This window comes from Pleurodeles waltl, chromosome 9, assembly GCF_031143425.1.
Source record: "Pleurodeles waltl isolate 20211129_DDA chromosome 9, aPleWal1.hap1.20221129, whole genome shotgun sequence".
In the NCBI taxonomy this organism is placed as follows: domain Eukaryota; kingdom Metazoa; phylum Chordata; class Amphibia; order Caudata; family Salamandridae; genus Pleurodeles; species Pleurodeles waltl.
Genome location: NC_090448.1, coordinates 149874758 through 149902337, shown reverse-complemented (window position 1 = coordinate 149902337; position 27580 = coordinate 149874758). Strand labels below are relative to the sequence as shown.

Below are 27580 nucleotides of genomic sequence, written 5' to 3'. Positions count from 1 at the left end.
ATTCTGCAAATGATATTTAGGACACCCTTCCATTTCTCATAAAGGTCATGTTTTGATTCAAAATAAACTTTTTTAACGGATGTTGCATGAAACAAACATTTCTCTGAAGAATGTCTGTACTAGACTCTCACGCATTGCCTACATTTAAATAAAGTAAACGTAAACGGTATTTAAAACATGCTTTTTAACAATTATTCAAGGTCATCAGGACAAGAGGCTCTGCAGAACAGAGCAGGCTCTATGGGGGATGGGAGATCAAACGTCTCTGCATGTAACTCTGGAGCACAGTGAGACTGTGCATGTTTGGCATCTGGGAGCACTGGGCAGTAGAGCATGCTCCGTTTAATCGGGGGCAGCTGGGGTTCTGTGGGTGTTTGTTCACACAAGTGTCCTCAGAGCAGCTTCTGTGCATGTGGGTGGTGCTGGGCACACAGTCGGGCCCTAACCCACCCGCCGGAGGGTGTATTTGGAGGTCTCTGCTCTAAATTGAAGGTAAAACTGGTTCTGCATGGCCCTGTACGCACTACAGGGATTGCACCTCTCCTTGTAGACCCAAACAGTACCCTGGCCCCAGAGCACCTGCATTTAGAGGGGATCTGATAGTTCCCGCCCGCGGTGCGGGTGGGAGGGTGTTACTGAGCTCGAGTGGGCTTCATCACAGTGCCTTGACCCGAGAGCTCCGGAGAGAGTACACTACTGTCTGTACTCACGCACAAAGACACACACGAGCCGCTGTCTGTACTCAGACCGGGGTCGACTGTCTGTAAATTTGTACCTGAACAGAGCGCTCTCTCGGGAGCAGCCTTTCAGTATCCTAGGAGCGTGTGGCTCCAAGTACACCTGGCAAGTAGTGTACATGAGATGTATATTGGGGGTAAGGGGTCAATAGGAGTTTGACAGTTTGAGTGGGTACAGGCTCTAGACACGCGGGCAGATGAAAGTGGAGGTACTCGCTATTTAGAGTACATGTTTGCTCCTGAGAAGTGCTGGCATTCGCCCACGAAATATGTAGTGCAGCAGTGCTGAGACGTGCTGGCACTCTCCCATCAATTGTATTACAGCAGTGCTTAGAAGTGCAGTACTATGTCTTTCAAATTGATGAAGTGCGGATACTGAGTACCGGTGTGCAGTCCAGTGAGCCGAGCATATTTCTGCGGGGCAGCAGCCGTGTTTCACAGGCAGACTCATTATAGCGAAATCAGCGAGCTGCGCATGCGCAGCTCCCCAGTCGGCAGCCGCCTTTGCTAAACTTTGCGCACTCCTGGGAGCGGGTCGGAGGAGAGAGGAACTGATCCCTGCAGAGCGGGAGCTGGGGGAAGGCTGCCGCCTACAACTCCTCTTCGAAGAAGCATCCCGGGGAAGCACAGGACCAGGGTGCAACATTCGCGCAGACCGAACGGGTGCCCCCACGACTTTTGTCACTTCCATCCGAGACCGGCTCTCAGACCTGCTCAGTTGGAAGCAGAGCAACCACAAGAACTGGGAAAGTGGGCTTCACTGCCTTCTGAAATGGGCGGAAAGAGGCTAAACTCTTGTGTGCAGCCCACCGGAGCCGGAGCTGATAGCCACCTCTAATACACGGGCGGGCAACACCAGGGGCTCTGCACCACCCCCTCACCCGAGCTAGGTGTTCTGAAACGTAGCACGACTCGCCTCCCTCCCTGAGCTGGATATTTCATTTTCTATGTCTTTGGTGCTGGATGTTTCATATTATATGACCCGGTGAATCGTTGGCTGCTCAGACCCTAGCAGTGAGTGACACATCGCCTTCGCTTCCTCACAGACTCTTCCCTCCGCAGGCGGCCGCCCCCCGGGGGAGGAGGGCTGCGTGGGGGGGCAGGAGTGGTTTAGCAGAGGAGGGCAGTGCTGCGGGTAGGAGTGCTAAAGAAGGACTGACGTCTCTGTGACCTGGAGATCGGGGGTGACACTTGGAGTACGGATAAAGGCTCCCACGGCCACCCCATATCAAGGAGCACCCTTGGGGGATCTGCATCACGGAGAGCAGCCATCAAAGGACGTGAGGCACAGGACGGAATCCTGTGACACGAGGAGCAGGAACACCGAAGGAGCCTGCAGCACACTCCACAGGCAGGGTAGTACAGGGCGAGCAGGCACGTCTGGGGGACCCGGCTGCGCGACGACCAGGCACGTCGAAACCAATCGTCCGGAAGTCTTGCAGCACGTGGAGAGACTTTGCACTACCTGGAACAGGTACATCCAGGGAGCAGGAGGCATAGAAAGCAAAAACATCAAGGGGAATTAAGCGCAGGGAGACGGCACTCCCTGGCAAGCCGCAACTCAGAACACCCTTATGAGAGAGTGTGGCGCACAGTAGCCCCATTGCTAAACCACCTACAAAAGCCCGAGGGCATCTGCCACGAAACCGCTTGGTCGCTGTCTAGGGGTCCTGAATCTTTAAGGCGCTCGTGTGGTCCTCAGGGAAGCCGAGAGCGTTCCAGCTACCAAGGGCGTGCAGCAGAAGACGCAGCTCCCTCGGGTTCTCGCAGGAGTCCGTGGCTTTACTGCTGTCCTGCTGCACAACACCAAGGCCTTCAGCTTCACCAGAGACCATCCTCCGCTCGGAAGGTCAGAGACCTTCGAAACCACGCACTGTACTCCTGCCTGGACTTCCTGCACAGAGAGGCGCCTGGCCCCCATCCGAGGGAAGCAGCCGAGGAGGCCACCGGCCCTGAAACAAGTAAAAGGGACACCCTTCCACCCGCCGGGACCCCTTCCACAGCGGTACAGAGCCCGGTCCAAGGGAAGCAGCCAGGGAGGCCGCCGCCCCCTGCACAGCCTGGCCCAGGCTGCCTCACACCACAGCAGGAACCAATTTAGAGAAAGCAGGGTCTGCAGCGCCAGGCCACTCGAGTGTTTCTGGTTGTAAGCAGCCCACCGGCACCCTTCTCTGGACGGATTTATAATTTCAGTTCCACTTTGGGATTATTCTTGGCTGCTGTCGCTGGTGAATTCTAAAAAGGTAGGTTCACTAAACAATCCCGAAGTTCGTCAGCCGCCTGTTAATTACTCTGAGTGTAGATGTGTACACTGTAATGTATTTAAATGAACCACACTGGGCGCCGGTTGTGTGCACTTCATCGTGTCAGGCCATTTTAACACATGAAAGAAGTAAATCTGTAGGTTTTTGCTAACGCCTTTCATTTCCAGTCCTGTTATCCTGCCTTAACGCCATGGTGACATCAGCGGGAGCCCTGGCTCTTTAGCCAGCAGACCGCTGCATTCTGGGAGTTGTGGCCCAATAAACAGCACGTAAGTGAGGCTGGCTAAAGCCAGGGCTGCAATAACTAGGGTCACCTGGCAATTAGTTTGTGTTGCAATCTCCAGATTACCAAAACATAGTACGACTCTCTTCCCTCCCTGAGCTGGATATTTCATGTTCTATGTCTTTGGTTCTCTTGAAATATTCTTCCATCCAGCATATTGTGCTTAAGTGAGCCCGAGGAGACTCGGGACACGTTTCTTTACTGGCAAGAAATGCTGTGCCCCAAAGGGTCGCAGAGTGGTAGTCAGGCCTTCGTGCACTTCGGTACTTCTCTGGTGCGAACGAGCCGAGGCTGCCACCTCTTTAGGGAGGTCACACGGACCGAGTTCTGAAATGTTCAAGTTTTTCGTTATGGCCTCTGACTTTAAGGAAGGAGTGATGGGGCGAGAAGCCGACTTATTCCAAATCTTTCCAGGCTTGTCCTCGGTTTGGCACGGTGTGCGTGGCTGTTGGTGATGAGTGGGGCTGCACAGCCATCCTCTTACTGTCACTGATGCTATACAGGGCGCCTGCCATGCAGTAAAGAGGCGTCTGGGCGCTCTGTGGATTTATCTTTGCGTTCAGCACGTTCTAAAGTTTACAATAAAGGAGGGGAGGTGCAGATTAATGTCAAAGATCAGGTTGACAAACCTTAACAAGTGAGAAACACATGCTGCATTTCCGATTGACATCCTAAACCCCCCACCCCATTCCCCGTTAAACCCTAGGTGCACAGGTTTAATAGGCGCATGAAAAGGAACACTGTATTAAAATCCTACACGGTAATAACACGCGTGTACACATCTCTGCGCTCAGACGTCTGTATCCAACATCACGCAGCCTGTTCTTAAAGGGACCGGCCATTAAAAAGCGCCAGAAGAGAGAGAAAAGAAAACCCATTGCCCAATCACTCACCACACGCCATCACAAAAACTAACGATTCCCGAAAATCCTTGTATGTTGTCAGAGAGGGTATTGACGCCGTGACCCCAGGCATTGTTTAATTGGGGCAGACTGGACGTGACGAAATACACTTGAAGCGCTCGCACCAGCAGCGTGTTTCACCCACGCATTGCATGGGAATCCGTTTTCAACACTTGGGTGACTAATTGCTGACAAGGTGCTTATCCCCTGCGATAAAGAGGTCAGGATTGGGGGCAGCTGTTCTGACTCAGACTGGGAGGGGATCTGATGTTTGACTGTGCAGCCCCCCTGGGGGCTACATACCCAAACTCAAGTGCCCAGACTCCCGGCTTTGTGGGGAAAGGCCACTCAGTTTCAGAGAAGAGATGCTGCGACTGCTTCACTGTGGGGCAATGCTCAACACAGCTCAGGGAGTTAACACTCGCCGCTGACATCTGCAATGTTCCAAAAGTCACGACTGGGCCAAGTCAGCCTTTCGTTCTTAGGGACTCGGAAAATTGGGCACTATTCAATAGGGTACAAGTAACATCTTGTCGTTTACAGCGCTAACAAACTGCAGGCGTGCGTTATTAATGCTTTGGAAAACTTATTATCGTCAGTGCTGGTCCATGAAGAGGAGGTACCAAGGTTATTTAAAAGAAAAAAAAAAACTGACCTGGAGCCAAGATAGCTCCCAGGTGTAAGTTCTTAAGGTGTCGGAATTCCTAAGGCCCAGCAGAGGTCTGGGAGAAGTGTAGTGCAAGCCCCGCCCCTTGGTTTGGTGTCTGCCTTTATCAGCAGAGGTGGTGCATGGGCGAGACAATATCTCGCAGCGCAGGTTGCCCCCTTCTGGCCGCAGATATATCGACACACTTTGGTTTTAGTGACTGGTTGTGAACTAAATGGTCTAGCTGGGGGTTATTTTATGCAAGCTGAATATATTAATTTATATATTTTAATTTATTGTAAGCCTTAAGGAGATTCGCATCAAAACGACTTTCGAATATATTATCTTAAGTGAGGTTTTCCCGGGAATGTAAATATTTTACCTTAGACAATAGACGTCGCTTTCAGTCGCTAGAAAAGAAAGTCTGCTCGCTTTTTTTTTTACCAGGTTGAGGTGCCCGCCGAGGCAGTGACAGGAGGTGGAGACCTGTATGAATGACCAAATCAGATAATCCGCGGTAGTATTGCAGGCGCGCGATGAAAGCAAATGAGTCTGAACCATAGGCATCTTTCCTTAAGAAATTTTAGTTAACAATTTCGCCTTTTTTCGTTCGATTACATAGTCATTGAACATGTCCCAATTAAACTGCTAATTTCTGCTTCTTTGTGGCATTAACCCCGTGATGTCTAAGGAGATGATTAAACGTTACAACGTTGATTGAATTTTTTATTTTTTGTTGTTGTGTGTATACGTTGCGAAGTTGGGCCCCGCTGAGAAATGGTTCCTTCCGAGGCCCCACTCTGAGATGAATCCTACCTTGGCCGTGCAGTTGAATGGTCCTTTCCTGCCTCATTCATTGCTGTTCAATGCCCCTCCCTCCATTGAAACATGGATCCTTCCTTGGCCTATCTGTGAGAGGTCTTTTCTTGGCCTCCCTCTGAGATGCCCCGTCAGCCCTGCTCCGAGATAGCCCCTTTCTTGGTCCCTTTCCGAAATCGGGTCTCCATTAAGCCACCGTGGGATGGGGCTTTCTAGACCCGACTCTGTGATAGTCCCATTTGACCGGGCCCGGAAATGTTCTGCCTTCATTTGGACGCCAGAAGCTCTGCTTTAAGATCATTCCCTGCTCTCAAATGGGACCCACGCCCCTGCTTTCGGGGACGAGTCTTGTATTTAAGGGAGCCTGCCTTGGCATGAATACCACAGTGCCCCAGTGTGTGCGGCTTCCTTGGTGTTGGGCTCTAGAGGTCCTGCTCTGAGATGCTCTACTCCTTAGTACTCTGCATGGAGAGGGGTCTCCCCGGGTTCCTTTTCTGAGATGGGTACCTCTCTGGGCCCTCCTTGACACGGAACTTCGAGGCTGTCTTATTCGATATACGCCCCCACCCACCCTACTATCCTATCAGTCTTCCAGGGCCTTAATCTGAGGTGGGTCCCTCAAAACCCTCTTTCCATGGTAGTCGACAAGGCTATGCCCTCTTATGGGTCATCCAGGTGCCATAATAAAGAGGTAATTGTAGGCCACTAGACTGTAGAGGGACCACAAGTGTCCTTATACTGAGATGGGCCCTTTAAGCACATACCTTTGACGGGACTTCCAGAAGCAATTCTCCGAGGCAGGTCCCAGCTGTGATATCCCCGCTTCTCAGATCCTTATTTTAAGGAGTTTTCCCTCAAGTTCTAGGATACACCCTGCTGATCGTATTTTGAGATTGGTCCCCAAAGCCCTTATCTGAGATACCTCCCCTGACACATCTTTGAAATGAGTCCTCCTAAATGCCCCAACAGAAAGGGCTCTGCACTGTGGTGGGGCTGCAAGGACCCCAACACTGACATGGTTTTTAACATCCTGCCTTTAATGCTCTGGGATGGGCCTGTGAAGCTGCAGCTTTGAGATGCTGTTCTCTCAAATCCCTACTTTTAAGACGGGACACCCATGACAATGCTTTATGATGGTCTTCCCCAGTGCCTACATGTAGTTATCCACTGAGTCCCCACTCTAAGAAGGATTCCTACAACCTTACCTAAGGTGAATGACACCTGGGACATGATCTGATATGGCCCACAATTGGTGCCATGAGCAAGGACCTTGCTCTGAGATTATACTCACTAAGGTCCAGCTTTAAGATGCCATACTGTGACAGGGATCCCCACCAGTTCCAACCGCAAAGCCGCCCCCCCCCCCCTCCAAAGCTTTTACCCTCAGACGTTTGTTCCACCTACTGCTCTTCCCTCTTCTGAACCCTCTCCTCCCCCCCCCCCCAACCCACCAGAGGTGATTGCACTACGCTAAGATGGATGTGTCTCTATGGAGTGTTATGATGGATATCCCCACGTGCTCTATTCTGAAGATGGCCCCTTAGTCCCTGCTGTGATGTGGGTACACCTTACTTTGAGATGGAACCTCAGGGACCTGTATGGATGTGGCACAGCTCTGCTTTCTCTCACCTACATCCCCAGGGGCCATGCTCTAAGACGTATCTCTATAGGGTCCAGCTTTAAGATGGGCCCTCCTGGGTGCTTTACTCTGAGAAGCCCCCCTCGGATCTGTTTGACGCTGATTCCCCAGGCACCAAACCCTGAGACCCTTGGGTCGTTTTCTGAGACGGGGTCGTATGCCTTTTGATAAATGTCTCGCTTATTCCTGTCTATGGGGCAGAGCCTGGGCCGGCTGCCTTGCTTATGCTTTTAAATGGTGACACCTACTTTCCTCTGCTCGGGACAGTCCCTGGGGCGACGCTGAAACCGAGATCGGCCGAACCATTTATTTTCCCTTTGCAGGCCCTTTCAGAACTGCTGCAAATGACCCAGGGAACAGACTCACTCGATTCACCAAATTATTGTCTAATATATATATCACGTTCACTCACTGCAATATTAATGCCAAGCCAGTCTTAACGTCGAAATAAAAAATCAAAGTATAGAAATGTGCGAATATCCTTTGAAGTTCTAGTACCTGGGTGTTCTCTCGCCCCACATATTTCAGATTCTCTCATTAGTGCTGCACTGAAGATGGCTGCCAACACATGAAACAAGAAGCAGACCACAGGCATCACTTGTGACGTTTGTCTTATGCCAGCCCTAGGGCTGCGTGAAGCTGCTTGTGCTCGGACGGCTTGAAGTGTGCTTAGGGTCGCGGATCCTATGAACTGTGTATTTATTATTATTTTTTTTCTTCATATTACGTGTCCCCTGTCAGTTGCTTCGGAGAGCTGACTGATTGAGTCATGTTTATGTCCTGCACGAAAAAGAAACAGTGGCATTAAAACACTGAATTCTGTGCCTTAAAACTGGAGAGGAACATGCACTTTAAATGCACTTTAAAACGATCAATGGAAAAAATGAATTACCTGAAAAAAAAGAGTTTGCGGTTTTAAAAAATTTGGCCATTTTCATTATTTCGGTATTCGTTGAAAAAAGGCCCACTTGTTGCATGTCCTGCACATAAATATGCATTTCATCTCTCAGAAGTGGTTAATTTAGACTTAATGACAGCATCTGGTCCTAATTGTACCTTTGAACTGGTGGGAAATTTCAGTTTCAATCAACTATTGAGCAGGAAGGTGTGAAAAGTTGCGAAAGAAGCCAACAGTCTGAACCATTTGGAACGATCTGCGGCTATTTCAAAGTATCGTTTGTTGCACATATATATGTATATTATGTGTGGGTTAGACATTTTACGTAATGTTTATTAAGCGCTATACGATTAATCGGGGTTCTTAGCGGTAGGAAGGATGCCTGAAAGAAGAATGAACGAGAAGAAATCGGGTTTGGTTTTTAGGAAAGGTTTTAAGTGGTTTCCCCTCTGAGGTGTGGGAATAAAGAAAGCATTGCTAAACGGTTCGAGATTATTTTATTGTTTGTAAGTGTAAACGCAGCACCAAAGTTCTGTGCACCCTTAATTTTGTAATGTGTTGGGGTAACTGGTCAAACGTCAAGCGCTGCTTTGTCCATTCAGCGCTGTGCAAATATAATTAATAATAAAGAGGCCAAGGTTGTACGCAACAACAACAAAAAAATGTTTACATGGTCTATCGGCTTGAAATGTATCTCCAAATCGCCGTGCAAATGTATGCGTGTAGGCACGCGGGTGTATGTCTGTGCGCTCACACATTTTTTTTAATTTTATTTTTATCTATTTTAATATTGTATTCCTGTGTTTTGTTTTGCATAATCACTTTTTTTTAATGCCCAGCATAGACTGTATGGTGTTTAATTATCCTTTTGTACACACACATATGCTACTCGCTGACGAAAGTCTCATTTAAAAAAAAATATCCGGTATAGTTCTTTTCACCCGGGTGTATGTAGGATGTTACCAACTCTGTCCGTGTGGTCTGCCTCACCATGTCTGCTCCCCTGACCCTCCGCACGGGCGCAGCTGCCAGACCTGTCCATGCGTCAACGTTTGCGGCCGCAAAATCAACCCTTTTGAGTTATAAGCACACCTAAAGCACGCGAGGCGGTGCCCTCGCATACACCGAAGACAACGCGGGCTTCCCGCCCTTAGAGGGGGCTCTTTTCATGTGGGAAGTGTGATGTACAGTGCGTGAATCATACAGGAGTCTGGCTGAGTGTGCCCATCCCATGCGGGCACCTCCGCCTCGGCCCTCTGACACGGAGAGATCGCCCTGTGAGGGGCCGTAGTCAGGCTCGGGGCTAGCTAGGCCTTCTCCAGACACCTAGTGTGTATCTTGAGGGAGCCAGTCCTTAACTTCGGAGTCAGGTTAGGGGGTACCCCTTGCAGACAGGCCTTCCGCAGCCTACACAACGAGTGTGCGCCCTGGGGAGTGTACTCCTCGCCTACCGAAGCCAGGCTCTGTGTATTCATGCATGTTGCCCACCGAGTCCTGGTTTTCTGAGTAGGGAAACACTGAGGCCGTACCCTGAGCGACACAAAACGTCCAGTAAGTACCTGGCTCGGTGTAGCCCATGCAGGCCTGCCTCATCTGCGGGTGTACCCGGAGGTGTGCAGTGTGTTACAGAACAGCACGCTTCAGAGTAGTCCCTGCAGACCGGACCCAGCCCAGGTCTTCTGTAGACATGGAGGGAGTACCCCGAGATGGGCAACGTTTCACAAAGCAGCCAGGCTCAGAGTAGTCCCTGTAGCCCGTGTCGCAGAGCTGCGAGGTTCAGAGTAGTCTCGGCAGACACCGAGGGAGTACCCTAAGAAAGCAGCCCTCCTCCGGTGCAAACACCTGGGTGTATGCCGAGCACTGTTCACTCCCACAAAATGGCGTCTTTCAGAATTGCGGTGGCCGAAAGGACCCCCACTCACCCCTGCTAGGAGCGCATGCAGATTTATTTCGTCGTCCATTCCATTCTACCTTTAGAAAGCGTTGTTAAATGATAGATAGCGCATTACATCAGCAAGGAATACTTGCCCTTCTATGGAGTAAGTGTTGAGGTAGTAGTACACTTCACAATTCACACGGCGCAGTACCGCACAACATGCTGGATAGAAAATTGCTGGCATTTTGCATTTAAAAAATGAATGAGAGACGTGTGCTGTAGAGAGAGTCATTTTATAAAGATTTATTAAGCCCTGGAGCCTGCGTTGCAAACGTACGCCTGCTGATCTGCTTGCAATAAGCTTGTAAATGAAGGATGAAAAGTACTCGAGCTGATCCCTATCTAGATAATTCCCATGGGTTGGGAGATGGTGGTTGATGGATAGCTTGAGATATGGATATATGAGAGCTTTCTCTTCGGAAATTGTGGGGAAAGTTCCAGCTCAGAGGTGAGTGGCCTTATGATCCAGTGTGTGAGGAGAATGAAGTGACTGGTCTTGGCAAGATATGGGGGTGTTCTGATCCAGGCAGCATGGCAGTCTAAGAGGCAAACCTGGAGGTCCAGAGGACTGTGGCTTGCAAAAGCAACGAGCCTTGCAAATCAGGTGGCTGTGTTTGAGTGTCTGAGACTAGTGCTGGTAGACTGTGGGTATGCATCACTAGTGCTGGTAGGCTACGGGTACAGATGACTAGCGCTTGTAGGCTGTGGGTATACATGACTAGCACTGGTATGCTGCAGGTGGACATGACCGGTGCTGGTAGGCTGTGGGTATACATGACCGGTGCTGGTAGGCTGTGGGTATACATGACCGGTGCTGGTAGGCTGTGGGTATGCATGACCGGTGCTGGTAGGCTGTGGGTATACATGACCGGTGCTGGTAGGCTGTGGGTATGTATGACCGATGCTAGTAGGCTGTGGGTAAGTATCACCGGTGCTAGTAGGCTGTAGGTATATATGACTAGCGCTAGTAGACTGTGGGTATAAATGACTAGTGTTGTTAGGCTATGGCCATATATGACTAGCACTGGTAGGATGTGGGTATACATGAACAGTGCTGGTAGCTGTGGGTATACATGACTAGCACTGATAGGCTGTGGGTATACATGACTGGCACTGGTAGGCTGTGGGTATACATGACTGGCACTGGTCGGCTGTGGGTATACATGATTAGTGCTGGTAGGCTGTGGGTATACATGCCTAGTGCTGGTAGGCTGCAGGTGTACATGACTAGCGCTGGTAGGATGTGAGTACAGATGACCACCACTTGTAGGATGTGGATATACATGACCAGCGCTTGTAGGATGTGGGTATACATGACCAGCACTGGTATGATGTAGGTATAGATGACCAACACTGGTAGGCTGTGGATATACATGACCGGCTCTAGTAGGATGTGGGTATACATGACCAGCACTGATAGGATGTGTGTATAGATGATCAGCACTGCTAAGCACTGTGTATACATGACCAGCACTAGTATGATGTAGGTATAGGTGGCAAACGCAGGTAGGCTGTGGGTATACATTACCATTTCTGGCAGGATGTGGGTATAGATGACCAAATGCTGGTAGGTAGTGGGTATAGGTAACTAGTGCTGGTGGACTGTAGGTATAGGTAGCTAGTGCTGGTAGGCTGTGGTTATACATGACTAGTGCTGGTAGGCTGTGGGCATAGATGCCTGTACTAGTAGGTTGTGGGTGTAGATGACAAGTGCTGGTAGGCTGTGGGGTATAAGGTGACTGTGACTAATCCTCGTAGGCTGTAGGGTATGAGCTGAATAGTCCTGGTAGGCTGTGTGTGTGAGATAACTAGTCCTTGTAGGCTCTCAGGTTTGAGATAATTAATCCTGGTAGACTTTGTGGTACGAGGTGGCTAGCCTGGGCAGGCTGCGAGTATTAGATGACTAGTCCTTGTAGGCTGTGGGGTGTGAGATTACTACAGCTAGACTGTGGGTACGATATCGCTAATCCTGATATTCTATGTAGTATGAGTTGATTAGTCTTGGTAGGCAGTGGGGTTTGTGATAACTAGTCCTCGTGGCTCAGGGTCCAGGATAACTAGTCCTGGTAGGTTGTAGGTGTGAGAAATATAGACCTGATGGACTGTGGGTGAGAAGTGTCTTACCTGCTGAGCGTGGGACTCTGTGGGGTGAGGTGACAACTCTTGTGGTCTTGTGAGGTGGATTGGTGGCTAGGGTGGCCTGTGAGAACTAAGGTACCTGCTCTTCAGATGCATGAGAACTGCAAGGACATATGTGGCTGCTCTTGTGGTCGAGGGTGGTAGTGGGTATCACGTGACTCCTCTTGTGGTCAATGAAGGGGGTCCTTTGAGCTCTGAGATGACTGCTACTGTAGTCTAGGGACTTTACAAGATTTGAGGAGATTGTCCTTATGACCTAGGAGGACTGTGGGGGTCTGACATGGTGGATCATGTGGTCCAGGACCACAGTAACTGTTTTTGTGGTAAAAAGGGGGGTGCTGGCCCTGTGGTAACTACTCTTGATGCACAGTGAGTATGCAAGTTTTCTGCCTCTGGCCCTTAAGTGAGATTGTGGAGAATTCAATGACTATTGTTGAAGCAAATGAGGCTGTGGGGTCTGAGGCGGCGCCTCTTGTGGGTAGGGGTTCTGTGGTTTCAGTGGCTGCCTTTGTGGTGCAGCTGCCTTTTGGAGCTCACAGGTGACTGTGCTTGATGCAAAGAGAGGTTTAAGGCTGCTGTAACTGTTCTTGTGGTAGAAAGGAAGCTTCTTGGCTTGAAGTAAATGCTCTTGTGGTTCACAGCTCTATGGAGATGTTGGCAGGTGTGATTTGACTAGGGTGACCAAGTGGCTCCATGTCCCTGGAGCACCAATTTTCATTCTTGGACTTTGCTTTTACCTATCAGTGCATTCTGTAAGTTGTAGTCTTGGTTCATTGTAATTGGGCAAACTGAATCAACTCGTCTGATAACAATGATATGTAAAAGTGAAGTACAGTAATGGAAGAGCGGTGTCCTAGTGACCTGGAGCCATCAGGTCACCCTAGATTTGACCCCAGTCGCTTCTACTGTGTTTGCAGCCCAGTGAGGCTGGTGTTTGGTTGAGACATGTAACTGTCCTATCTCTGTATTGAGCATTGAGGGTACGTGAGCAGCACCTACCTAAATTGTAAATTTTATAGAGCAAAGAACCACATATCTGTACCACACCAGCCTATGTACTCCCTCAAAACGTTAAAACTGTTTTTTTCCCCCAAAAGTAAAAAAAAATATGGGGCTTGGCAATGAAACACTTGTTTCTTTTCCGGCATGCTAGTATTTTGACTGGGGTGTAAAATAATGACTAGCTAGGCTCATTAACCCAGTAGTGGAATGGCTAAATCAATGGCTGCATCTTTAGCAGGATAGTCATCCGCTGAGAGCAGTGCTTTGGAGTTTGGAAATTGAGTTCTCAATGTTCCCAGGCCCACGAGTGAGCACTTAATTAATGGGGACTTTGTCCTTGCATTGTTGTACTTGCAGTTCTGATTTTATAATGAGATAAATAGACCTACAGGTTGTGGAATGCAAAAAGAAATCGTTAACGTTGGGAAATTCACAATCATGAGAACGAGAGACTTGAGAGGACCTGAAGTAGGCACTGGGGAAACTGCTGTGAACAGACTGTCTGAAGGTGGCTTGGGTACACGCCCTACCAACATCTTAGGCCGTACATCTTCCCTAGGGACACTGGAGATGAGTGGGCTGTCTGTCTCTGCAGCCCCAGTTATAGGCACGAGGGGTTTAACAGGGAAAGTCCAAGGCCAAAACCGCGGGTGGGTTACTATTTAGCCATGTGGTTCTGTAGACCATCAGTGTCGGTGGCCCTCTAGGGACAGGAAGAGGTATTGTCAAGTCTTGTGACGTGCTTGGAAACCGCCTCTCAGGGAGCTTGCGTTTTCCCAAGGAAAAGGGCCTTTCTGTGGGAGCTCGTGTTGGGTCCAAGAAGTATAGATGAGAGTGAAATCGAGAGATGTCGTTGAAGATAGAAGCTTCTGAGAGGCCAATAGAGCTTGGGGAGTGTGTCATCCCCCGGTTTTCGACCTTTCAAACGTACCTGTGGTCCACATTTCATTAGAGCAGTCATCAGTTTTTATTTTCGTGCTGGCCACCCCACTCCAGGAGTGGGATAAAGTTTGAGCAGATGCATTAATACCACCTGGGGCACTTGCGTCAACGGGTCTTTCTGGCACTTAGCATTGTGTGGCACCAGCCTTTAGCCACCAAATAGCCCGTAATGTCAGGGCCACTCAACAAATCTTGGCTTTTTTGGAGGGAAAGCACTTTCTATCATGGGATTTATCTACCCATATGCACTTCATATGAAACTGCAAATCCCACATTGCAATGGCAGTGTTAGAAACGCCCAGTGTAACACACGTGCTAATGAGCGGCGTGGCCTGCCTGTGGGACGATGGCGGCGGGGTGCTCTCTTGAGGGCGGATGGGGTGTTAACAGTACCAGGCATGCTCCACGATCAATGCGTTTGGCATCTCTCACCACGTACTTTTCTCTCGGTGTGATCGAATTGGTTGAGTGTGAAGTGTGCCTGCGAGGATTAGTAGGCCAGGGCCCTGTGCAAAGGGGCCGGGGATCGGGTAACGACACATGGAGAGAGAGCTCTGTGGGAACGGGGACAGTGTAACCGTGCCCTGATGGATTAGGGATGCACTGTGCCAAGGCCGGTATTCGGAAGTACCCCCTCAATAATTGACGCTCCCTCCTCCTTCCAGATGAGTGGACTGAGGGTCTGCAGAGAGATGGCTGACAAGGATTTAGAGCGGGAGGCACAAGGCTGAGAGCCTGACTGATATCCGAGAGGGCGATTGGATGGAAGGGTTCGAAGAGATGTTTCAACAGGTGGCGCTGTTCAAAGGCCCCGTACTTTGGACTTTTTGTGACGCTGCAAAAATTCCCAAATGTAAAGCTCTTTGTCGCCCTCTTGCGCCTAGTCCGCGTTCCTATAGCAGTGAAAATAACACTTCATTAAGCACAGGAAAGACATGTAGATTGTGAGTAGTCCCCCTCAATCCTACTAATGCCATACTGCCATGTAACATTGTTTACAGTTCACAAGTATTCCCGTTTTGAAACGGATTCTTGTATTGGAGTGCCCCGGATGTTTTTTTTTTCTTTTTTTTTTTTCTGGTCCTAGAAATGCAATAATTAGATGGCGAAAAATGTGTATCATCTGGATGCGTGTCTTCCGTAAAAAGGGACGTTTTCTTTTGGGTGTGGTTCTGCCTCTTACAGACCTTTTGAAGTAGGACTTCCATGCACTGCTCTCTTCATGAAGACTGCGTCATGAGTTTGACTTGCCTTCCGCTTTCATCTACAGACCCCGGACCTCCGCTTTCAACCACAGACCCCCCTCGCCACTGCGTTCAACCATAGACCCGCTTCCCCCCACCCCCCTCGCTTTCAACCACAGACACCGTCAGCTTTCTACCAGACACTGCCAGGCTGGGGCAGAAAATAGGCACAGGCACCTAAATAAAAGTCCCCCTCAACGAGCCCGATAGCTACGAAAGAGGCCCACATAGGTCCGTTTTGAACTTGTAAATACACATTGTGTATGTTGTGATTTGCAAGACATGGGGAGACTGCATGCATTTGTGCTTGCTTAAGGGCAATGATTTTTGTTAATATCGGGGATAACAAAATTAAAAACTCACTGGCCCACTTGGCCATAATACGGGCTCACAAACCGTAAAAAGCACACAATGCCAAATAGGCCAGTCCCACCCTGTACCACCCGCCCCTTGCCGTCCGCTTTCTACCACAGACCCTTCGCCTTTCACTGCCCACCACAGACTCCTCGTCCTCTTCTTTCTATCAGAGACCTCCCTTCGCTTTCTACCGCTGTCCCCTTACCGTTCACTCTCTGCCAACGACCCCTCGTCCCCGGCTTTCTACCTCTCTCACCCCCGTCTAATGACTTTAGCAGTTGCCGTAATTGCCAAATGCAGCGACGATTCTTCACATTTGTTGTTAACATTTGGCCCGAGAATTCCAAAAGAGAAGCAGTGAGCTCCCTCGAGGACGGGTCCAGTGCTTATTTTGATAGGTATCTTGTGTTCTTCTCAGCTCCAAACCTTCAAGAGGGCCCTAATCCTTTAGGGGGCACCATTCAGAACAGAGCCTATGAATAGTGGCGAGATTTTAGAGACTCTGGGCCCCTTTCCACATTCCGCAGGGGCCCTGTCATATTTGCGCTGCGCCACTAGCTGGGCTCAGGCTGGCCTCTAAACGCACGGGTTACTAGTTATGGGTACTCGGTCAGTTGTTATGGTGATTAGTTACTATCACACTCTGGCGGGGCTTTATTCAAGGGTTTGCAGCTCGGTTTCACTTATTCCATCACAAACCCAGGACTACGAGTCCCGAAATGCAAAGAAAATACTTGAACTGCACGCGTTACTCGTGCATCAGTGGGACTTTAGTGATGTGGATCAGTATCATAAGAGGGGGTGGGGGCATGAGTTTTCTTTCACCAGTGTGTGTGTTTTCGCAAATGGGGGCAGCTGTAACCCCGTAGCAAGGGAGTAGCCAGAAAATTAAAATTGCCCCCACTTTGAACTAAAGCGCTGATGCCACCAAGCAAAGCAACTGAGATAAACCCTCCCTAGAACAGCTGCCCTGTCTCTTCCATCCATCAATCCATTCATACTTTCACCTCTCAATCCACTTGCTGATATCCTCTATTTCACCTTTACATCCTGTTATCCATTCTTTCTTTCATCCTTCATTCAATCTCCCCCTTTTAAATCCATCTCCTCTGCCATAGATCCACCCATTCATCCACTTTGCAGTTGATCCACCTTTTCATCCATCCATTCACTCTGCAGTCATCCATCTAGACACTTTGTCATCCATCCATCCATCCATCGATTGATCCATCCTTTCTGCCATCCCTCCACCTATCCACTCTTCTATCCATCCACTCTTTGATCATCCATCAATCCTTTCTGTGATCCATCCATGTAGAACCTCTTCCAGCCATCCACTCTGCCATTCATCCATTCAGACACTCTACCATCCATCCATCTACCCATCCACTGCCACTCATCTAGCAGTGCATCCACTTAGCCATCCATCCTTTCATCCTGCCAACCATCTACCCTGCCATCTATCCCCTAATCTGCCACCCATTCACTCATCTCTTCATCCACTCATCCATCTATCTTTGTACTCTGCCATCCTCCTTTCACCTGTCCAGTCATGTATCCATCCCTTTACTCTGCCATTCTTTCATCTGTCCAACCACCTATCCGTCCATCCCTTTACTCTGACATCCTATTTGCCTGTCGATCCACATATCCATCCATCCACCCATCCCTTTATTCTGCTATCCTTTCAGTTGTGCATCCACCGATCCATTCGCTCATCGTCCTTCAGCCCTTTAATCTGCCATCCTTTCATCTGTCCATCTACTTATTCACTCACTCATCCATCCCTTTACTTTGTCATTCTTTCACCTGTCCATCCACCTATCATTCATATCCTTCCCCCACTCATTCATCCACCCACTCATTCATGGATACTTTCTTCTTTTCACCCTTTCTTCTAATATTCCTGATTGATTTTCCTGTTCTGTTTACCCAGCTGTCCTTTTCCTTACTCCTGCTTGCACTTCTACTGACCCTGTATACCAATGGTTAAAGATGAGCTTTGGTCTGCCCAGTTGCGGACACAAGAGGCTCATAACGATCACCCCTAGCTGTTAATGGGAGGGTCGTGGTTCAGGACACCCCTGCCTCAAGGTGTTGTGGTCGATGAGGTGGAGAAGGGTCAGGACGGGCTCTGAACAGTGCTGCCTACTGGGGAATTGACCAGGGGAATGCTTTGGGTTTCTTTCCATTTAAAGACCGGATTTTTTTTATTATTCAGATAAATCTCCCCCAAGAGAATCCTTCCAGGCGGCTAGTGGTTACAAATATTATTTTAATATTAGTGTAGCGCACGTGACTTGCTGCTGCGCCTGGAATAAAAAAAAAAAAAGAGTGCGTTTACAAGGGAGTCCCGAAAGCGGGCAATAGCCAGTATTTATTTAGCAATTCGGCGCCCTGTGTGCGCGTGACATCACACGGAGCTCTGGCCGAACGTGTCAGAAAGGAACGTTGTACTGATGAAGGGGTTTTTAAAAGACCCATTCAGCACGAACTAATTGTGCCCTTCTACATGTGTGCAGCCGGTGTTATTGTTTTATTGGAAAGGGAAAAAACTTTATAGGAAAACGATCCCTCTATAAAACCCCATTCCCTTCCCCCATACCTTCCAAAAATACTCAACCATTTTTAGGCAAACCTATTAACGTCCTGGTTCTCCTCACTCTAAAGAAACTGTTTCTTTGTGAGTCGTGTCAATGGCGGTAGAGATGTGCATGCGTACATAATATATTTAGCGCTTTAAAGTAGCCGCTTTATAAACGTCAAAAATGTATATATTTGCCTCGCCGGTTGTTTTCCTTGAAATATTGATAGGATTTGTAAACGAAAAGCCACTGCCAAAGACCAGTATTGATTTTTGTAATGAATAGTAATTGTGTGGTTTAATGTGAAGTTGTGGCGCAGGCACATTCTAGTGCGTAAGGCGCTATAAAAGCAGAGCGCTATGGCAGGAAGCATGGTCAGCCGAGGCGGGTAACCCTTCAGATGCCGGTGAAACGTGTTTGTTGTTAGGAGTAGGCGGAATCTCGCAGGGAAGAAAGGCGCAGGGCGGGGGGCAGACACGGCAGACTTCAGGGGGGGACGGCTCTTCGAGCAGACACTGAGCGCCTCGTCTTGTTTCAGGTTCCTGCCGCCGCCCCGGGATGGCCTCCAGGTACCTGACCCTCGCCGCCGCGCTGCTCGCCTCCTTCCTGCAGGTGGACATTGAAGCCAACTCCTGGTGGTAAGCACGACCTCTGATTTCTGTTGCAAACTGTGCCGGCCGCAAGCAGCGCTCGATGTCTATGTGTTGTGTGTGTGCAGTTGTAATTTATGTATTAGTGATTGTTATCTTCTAGTTCTTCAGAGTCCTGTGTGTATAAATAGGTAATCGGCTTATTTTATCAGCACTATGGTATTTATCAACTGGACAAAAATAATCGCTTGTCTCCCAAATTTTAGAACACACGTTTTTAGGACTTTTTATGACTTTTCGAACTTATGTTTATTTACATAGATTTTACTTAATCAGAAAACTTTCCATTTCATTATATTTATGAAGCTTAGATTTATCAGTTTTGCCGTTTTTTTTTTTTTTTTTTTTGTCATTATTTTGTAAGATTAATTTATCCGTGAACTAGCTTGTAGAACGACAGATGTGTTAAGTTGAATTTTATTAAGTACCTAGTTGAATGTTTTGGGTTTGAGCAACAAATACTTTGACAATAGCATTCCTTATATATTGTCGAAACAAATCCGAGTTTTGGGGTTTATTAAGAAATATTTTGACAGTACCATTTTGTCACGTATCCTTAAAAAAACGTTTTTTTTAATACCAGCGGCAGGTCAGCAGTTAGAATTCATAAATTGTGTAATGTTTAGAATATTATAGCCACCTTTTTCAGGAAAAGGAAAACAAAATGATTTATACTTTTAAACAATTTTAAGGTGGTTTCCCAGTTTCCTGAACCACATTCGTTTCTCCTTTTAATAGAGACGAGGATATGGAATCGAAAAGGCTGTTTTATTTATTGCACCACAATATTGTCGTTTTTTGTTGACGAATACATTTTTGTGAAAGTTTTTTTTTTTTGTGTGTGATTTGTGCACCTACCTCAGTGTATGCACTCTGCCCCTTAGGACTCCACCGTTTAGGTGCGGCCATTGGCGTCTATATCGGGCACACTTCATTGGAAAATATATTTTATGTGTACAGGAAAAAATAATTTTCAACATTTTGGAGTCAACCGACCTCCCTGTGACGTTTTCTAAAATTGAGACCTTGTAGAAAGAATCTTTCATCTTCTTGTTTTTTTTCTTTCCCCTAGATCACTGAAATATGTTGTTTTCCGTACTCTTGTAGTATTTACAATGTGCTTGCCTTCCAGTACATGTACCAGTGTGATCACAATGCAGTGCTATTGGGAAAGTGTCATTGCAGCAGTGTAAATATTATGTGGCACTAGTGCGATTGTAACACGTGAAACGGAATGTGGTAATAGTGTGAATGTAATACTGATGTAATTTATTATGTATTACAGGTTTGAATGTAACGTAATACGACGTGTAATGTAGTAGTGTAATTTTTTAATCGCATTAGTGTGAATACAACTACTAAGGTATTTGTTTATGTGCTAATAATGTACTAGTGTGAATGTAACGCAGTACTATTAAAATATAAGAGAGTACTAGTTTGATTTTAAGCTCACACTAGTGAAATTCTATCGTAGTACTGCTGTACATGGAATGTACTGCTGGGGAGATTGTAAGATAACAGTGTGATTGTGAAAAAGGAGTGTGAATTTGAAGTAGTACTAGAGCTTTTTATAAGATATTACTAGTGTGAATGTACTGTGACGCTTGCGTACTACTTTACAAAATAAAGTTGAATGTAATGCAGTACTGGAGTGACTGTAGCACGGTAATAGTGGCATATACTGGTGTGTATGTAACACCGTGTATTTCTGCCACAGGTCTCTGGCCATGAACCCCGTGCAGATTCCAGAGGCCTACATTGTGGGGGCACAGCCCCTCTGCAGTCAGCTGGCAGGCCTATCCCCTGGGCAGAAGAAGCTGTGCCAGCTGTACCAAGACCACATGCAGTACATTGGGGAAGGGGCTAAGACCGGCATCAAGGAGTGCCAGTACCAGTTCAGGCACAGAAGATGGAACTGCAGCACGGTGGACAACATCTCTGTGTTTGGCAGAGTTATGCAGATAGGTAAGAGCCAGTGCACCAGAATTATTTTTAAGTATCCTAGGCCGATGCTGAGAGATGCACTGATACATCTGGGGCCGTTATGGTCATTTTACATCTGCTATTTGTTTGCAATTCAGTAATGCTTCCTGGCCCACCCCCTTAACCTGTTGGAAATGTTGCCCCCCCCAGATTGTTTCCACATCTAACTATATTGCTTCCCATCTAACTGTGTAGCCCTCCCTCTCCCATCTAGCTGTGTTGCTCCCCCTCTTAGAAGCATATTATGAATATCTGGAAAGGTTAAAAAAAAATAGAAAATCCATTCTGCTACTCGTGATAAAGGATAGGGCGAGCAGTTTTCCCTCCTATGATATATTTGTGCAAAAGAGTTAAAGAATGCAGTTTGTAAAACCTTTGCAACATGATACACCAATTTGCTTATTAATACTTTAATACTTTAATTTTTATAGCAGTTTTTTTATGTAAGGATGCTTAAGATAAAAACGAATCTGTAAAAATATATACATGAGGTTAAAAAAAAATCCAGCAACTTTTTTTTTCAAACTTCGATATCCTGAATGTTAGGAAATGTACTTTAGGACATTTTCAGTCCCCTTTTCACGTTTGAAATGTGGAGCAATACATTGTATCCATTCTTGCATATGTAAAACAACAACGCTGATGGTACTACATTGCTCATTTTGTTTGCTGTTTTCAAACCTTATTTTAATATGGTAGCCTACATTTCAGGAGGTGCTGCTACCTGTCACTGACTCTTAATTGTGAAGATAGCAGCAATGTTTAAGACCAGTTTTGCCTCACTTTTTGTACCTGTTAAAATGATTCATGCATTAATCCCATTATTTTCCCCATTTTTTTAATGTATACTATCATTTTTAAGGTTTCAATAGTTTCCACCACCCCATTTGTGGTTCCTCCTATGCATTGCCACCTCCCCTCAACAAAAAGGTCTGTCTACAGGTAGCTAGTCTGTTACCCTGTTAATGTGGGGTTGCACCTTTAATGTGTGACATATAGAACCTCGCATTCATCCCAAGTGTAGGCCAGTGGCCTAACAAAGGCCCCCGCGGGATGGGTGGGGAGGAGGAGTAGGGGAGGGAGGCAGCTCCAGGAGGCCACCTCAGCACAGTAGACTGTGCACGAGGGGCAGGCCCCTGAATAGGTCCAGGGGTAGGGGGGGCTCCCTCCAAATACCTCGCAGGCCCTCCCTTCTCAAGGTTTCTTGCGCCACTGGTGTAGGCCTAAAATAGGCATCATTCGAAGTGACATAAAATGCTCTGCTAGTCCATGAAATGCAACTTATTTCACACGGAGGCACATATTTCTCCAGCAAACTCAACTCCCTGATTGCTGTGCAGTCGTTGATAAGTGCCAAACATGACCTAAGATGGCCGCACAGCCCTCGCCCCCTCCACCCAAATAAGAGGTTGCTGCTAAAGCCTGCGCTGAAAGAATCGGCCATTAGCCACGTTTAAACTGTCATCCGTACCTAAAACAGTCCCAAAGTCAAACCGCATAAAATAATTGAAATGTTTATCCTTGTACTTGTAAAATACCAGTGTTAGTCGCTGTTCGATTTTTCGCCAGCTGCTTTAAAACAATAATTTTATTTTTGTTCTTGAATTAGTAAATGCAAAATAACAATTGGCAAATAAGTTTACCGGGTCAAGATAATCATGAAAAGATTCATTACAATTAAACAATAAAAACTAAGAAATGTTATGGGATCGGTAGAATGTGCCAATCATGGTAGGGAATAAATACTATGCAATAACCAGTCTCACCTTTACTGCGACAGTAAGAGGATACCTTCCAGTAAAATTCACCAGGCCTAGGTTCATTACATTTGACATCTTCAAACGTTCTCTCTGGTTTCAAATGCAACACTCTATTCTAGTTTGGGCTCAACTTGAAAGAAACTTCTTCCAAAGTGTCCTAGACCATTAATAGATTGTTGCAGTACTGAAAGACTGGCTCATGACGTTTAGTGATGGAAACCTATGGCCACTTACTTTTTAAAGTAAATCAAGGCTGCACAAATTAGTTTGTAAATTGAGAACTATATTATTATATTTTTGCTTTGATTGCTATGGAGAAAATTAGATTTGCTGTGTACTACCTTCATCGACGAGGAATGGGAGTCCTTAGGGCATATTTTGTATGCAGTTTGAACAGGAATACAACTTGTTTTACGTTCTGCTAGGTTTCTGGAGTTTTTTTTAATGTTTGATGAGATCGAAGACAAGTTGTATATATTCTCCACAGTAACACATTCATTTACAGAACATGTATACGGTTCTACCTTTTATCCCAATCTTAGTGCCGTCATCTGCATTGGGAATATATGTAGAAGGAAAGATCAACAAGCATTTGCAATGCAACAGGTCTCCCGTTTCGTTGAGTTAGAGCTATCAGTGTTGTAAACTCCTAATCAGACTGTTCTTGCCACATCAAATGGAGAAAAAAATGATCGTGCTGAGAAATAAAGAAGTCCAGAAACCATATGGAAAACATGGAGCCTTGTATGTTTCCAGTAGCTGGTCGGTGCACTCAAGGAGGGCTAAACACCAGAAAAGGCATGACGTATGCATGCCTTACACTAATGAAAGAAAGCGGATTTTAAAAGGCAAGCCCACAAACCAATGTAAGGGACTGACGTGACATGGGCATGGTTAGAAGCCCACAGAGAGATTACATTAGGGGACGGCGTGCTTTGAACTTGCCCCTAAAATCATGCAGCAGTTGATCCTACACTATGTTAGCTGTGAAGCGGGATTCTTTACACGCAACAGTTGTCTTCTTGTGTAGGAAGGTGCATTACACCATGTGTGGCTGAGCACCGGGAGGGTATATCATGTGTTGAGTTGTGAGTCAAAGATTTTTTTAATCATGTCTTGAAGTTATGCACCATGATATTGTATTGCATCTTGTTATTAAACAGGGCATGTTATCTGGTGCCTTGTTGTTAACTGAGCTACCCTAACGTTTGTCTAGTAGTGTCTGTGAATGTTACACGCTGTGCCCATTGTATGGAGGTATATCCCCAGGCATGAGTAAGCTCATCCTCGGTGCAGTTCCCTAATAGGAAATGGTGTGCTGTGTCTTGATGTTTTCTGGGCTAGCCTTTTTTGGGTTGTGCACCAGCATTTCTTGTTGTTTCACCCATTGTGTACCAGGATTTTCTGTCTGGTGTGTGGCTGTGCCACTATGCATTTTAACCTGTCTGGCAGGATTGCAAGATATGCATCCTGATATTCAGATCCTTGACGCACCTTTCCAACTCGAATTTGTTTGATAGTGAAGTAAAATGTCTCAACTTCCTTCAAGCTCATAGAACAGGTATCCTCGGTTATTGGACAGCTTCTCTTGATCTATGAGACTATAAGATAGATTTTGAATTCTAATTGGCTGTACTGGTAGCCCCTATAAATGATAAGCTCACATGACCTCTAAAATTCACGGCCAATGACCTTTGAGATGAACTACAGAGAGCAGCAAATACTGAGTTTGGCGGAGAGAGTAGATGGTCTGTCCCAGTGCAGGGCCTGTGGCAGGGGCCCAGAGGTCCGGTTTCAGGGTACTTGGGAGAAACGTTTGAGATGTAATTACATGGTTGAATTGGCAGTTTGCTTGTTGCAGCTTTGTGGGTCAGAGGGTGGAGCTCGGAACTGGAGCTAAATACAGAGATGTCCTGCCATGCTTATGAGTCATGTATGGACTGCATTTGCAACTTGGTGAAATCTGACTTTTCAGGGGTAGCGTTGCTAGCATATATATGAGAAAAAATGATTTTTTCCCCTGAAAGCAATGTTATGTATTTAATTTATTTAGGTATATTTGAACATTTTAACACAAATCACTTGGCATAGGACAACAGAATATACTTTCTAATGAACTATTGAGAAATATTTCTATTAAGAGGCAACGTATTCCAGAGTTTCGATGCCAGGAGTCTACTGTAATTTACGTAGAGGTACAGAGACCATAACTATTGTATTCAAGACAAAAGAGGCTAATCGAAAGCCTGATTTGAAATGAATAAACAGTCTGATAAGGGGATTTAAAGGCCCTACTGGAAAATGAAACTGGTTCAACTTTCAGAAATTCAGACGGCGAACACTCCTAGCCTAAATGTCTTTTGTGAGCATGAATATGGGAAGTCTGTAATTGCCATACTCCTAAATTCCAATTCCAGCTTCTTTTCCTATTCTTGTGCCTAACCTTTTCAGGTAGGTTGCTAAGTCAGGTAAGACTGACTGCTGGTCCCATGGGCAGGTTTTGGAAGGCGGCCAGTTGGAACTACCAAAACAATCTGATGCCTCCGTCAGTGTGACCGGCTGGTTTTTAACCACTCAAAATAAGTGTTCAGGTGATTACAAATATGAATAGCGGGGTGGGGTGGTGTAGTGGTTAGGCTGTACCTTCTAGACTATTTTTTCGTAGTTTGGACTCTTGCTCTGAGCAAGACTGCGGGTCTCAGGATGACAGTACTTTCGTTTGTAGGTGACTAAGTTTCTTCCTACAACTAGTTGTAACTGTTGTCCAAACCTTACCGGCTTACTAGCAGTACCTCACCAGAAACACAATAGTAAAAGGTGATTTGTAGCAGTCGCTTACGCATGGACTCAAAATAAGATATCTCAGGGTTGTCGTGGTTAAACGGAAATTACCCTTTTCTCACAGATTTATTATGTCTCATACAAACAAAGGCAATAACACAGATGCAGTGAAGTTATAATTGCAGTTATGTTGAATAAAAACTATTTGTGATAAGTTGCATGAACTGCAATGATTAGGATAATGAATATACCAAGCAACAGTATTGTGAAGAGGAGAGTCATTGTTATAAAGACCCCCACCATTATGCAATATATGAAAGAAATATATGTATATTTAAAAAATGGAATAAGCCCTAATACCTTAAGGAGAGTAGGTCTAACCTCCTACCTAAAAAAAGGAGAGCTGGGTTCGTTAAACCTAATCTGCCAAAGCCGTGTCCATGAGAGGAGCCCCCAACCCTCGTTACCTTGGAATGAGGTCTCTATCTCAGACTCCGCAGGGACACGAAGACTGGGTCAGCGTCAAGATGATTGCAGCATCGGTATCAGCGATGGTGGCGATGCCCTCTGGTCGGAATCCCTCTAATTATCTGTCTAAAAGTGTGTTGTATTTATACAGATCTACAAGGTCCCCTGATATAAGTGTTATTCATAACAATAGATAACAGGCATGCTTGGGACGGCAATTAATATCAACAATCCCTCGAAAGTATAGAGAGGGAAAATCCCTAAGTGTGAATGTCTACTGTATGTTTGTCTTTCGTGCTTGATCTTGACACCTTGGCGCAGTGACACCGATAATAGAACCCATAACAAGTGGCCTAACTATAAACAAGGCCGCCATTTTAAAGGAAATAAATAATTAAATGGGCTAAGACAGAGCAAGCTAAGTAGGTTAAAAGTCACTGGGTGACGGGGGCACGAGTTTACAAGCCTATGGCTAAGCTAACTCCTGTTATCCCATTAAAACAAACTAGGATTCACTACAATTTGAAGTACACAAAGCGGTAGGTCACCTATGCTCTGGCACAGAACCCAACGCTTTTTTAAAATTGCCTCCAGAAAAATGTTTAGAGCAATGCATAACAAGGCCAAATACTTTTTTTGGGTGGACTTTTTTTCTCTTCCCTTTGCACAGTCACTTCTTGGTGATTCTTGTATGAGTAATTCCAAAGATGAGCATTTTTTAACGAAGCACCTCAGCAGAGGTCGTTTATGAATAAAAGATACACTCAGAAGTCGATGGCAATTAAAAAGAGGTATGGGAACTATGATCCTGAGTGCAATGGATGTGATGTGAGAGTGTGGGGGGGGCTCAAAGGCATGGCTGATAAAAAACAGCATAATAAATAAGTACTTTGTTGGTATTTCACTTTCAGGTAACAGCATATAAAATAAAACACACTTTAATGAAAAATAAATGCAAGGTAGAGAAATCAGATGGGAATGCACTAGTTTGTTATGAAACCTTTATTGGTTAATACAATCGCTACATGTGTGTATAACGAGAGAGACATAGAACTGAATCCTGATTGGTGCAGTGGAGAATAGTGACTTGTGTATTTTTATTGCTATGAGGTCCCAGCTTGTGAGAGAAACCACTAGGAATATGTAAGTCAGTAAGTTAAACTTACACCACAGACAGTATAAGAGAGATTGCCCCAAAATGCACAAAAAGATTTAGGGTTAAGCTAAAAACGTGCTTTCAGAATATGGTTTTTAGTAATACACGATCAGAATGTACCTAGAGCAAGCATTTTTAATAATAATCTATTAAAAGCAGGCACTCCATAGCTCCGCTTGTAACACCTTTTTATATTAGCTCTCAAAAAGAATAAATCTTTGTCACCCTGAATCATAACATGACCATCAATTAAAGCCTACATTGGCTCCTGAGAAGCCCTTAACAGATTAATCAATTGACATTTCTTTCAGGTTGCAGGTATCCTGGTGAGAAGATTTATTTCTTATTTAGCTCTCTGTCCCTCCCTTGGCTCCACAGCACAGGAGCCC

The 27580-nt window shown here is 46.3% G+C and overlaps 1 protein-coding gene across 1 annotated transcript in view; it reads left to right on the top strand.

Moving 5' to 3' along the window:
• Window positions 1-1255: 1255 nt before the first annotated feature.
• Window positions 1256-27580, top strand: part of WNT5A (Wnt family member 5A) — a 36674-nt gene continuing 10349 nt past the window's right edge. The window contains exons 1-3 of the mRNA XM_069206451.1: window positions 1256-2980; window positions 18932-19031; window positions 20761-21008. Coding sequence (XP_069062552.1) covers window positions 18952-19031; window positions 20761-21008 — 328 coding nt within the window. The 5' untranslated portion in view covers window positions 1256-2980; window positions 18932-18951. The remainder of the gene's footprint in view (window positions 2981-18931; window positions 19032-20760; window positions 21009-27580) is intronic.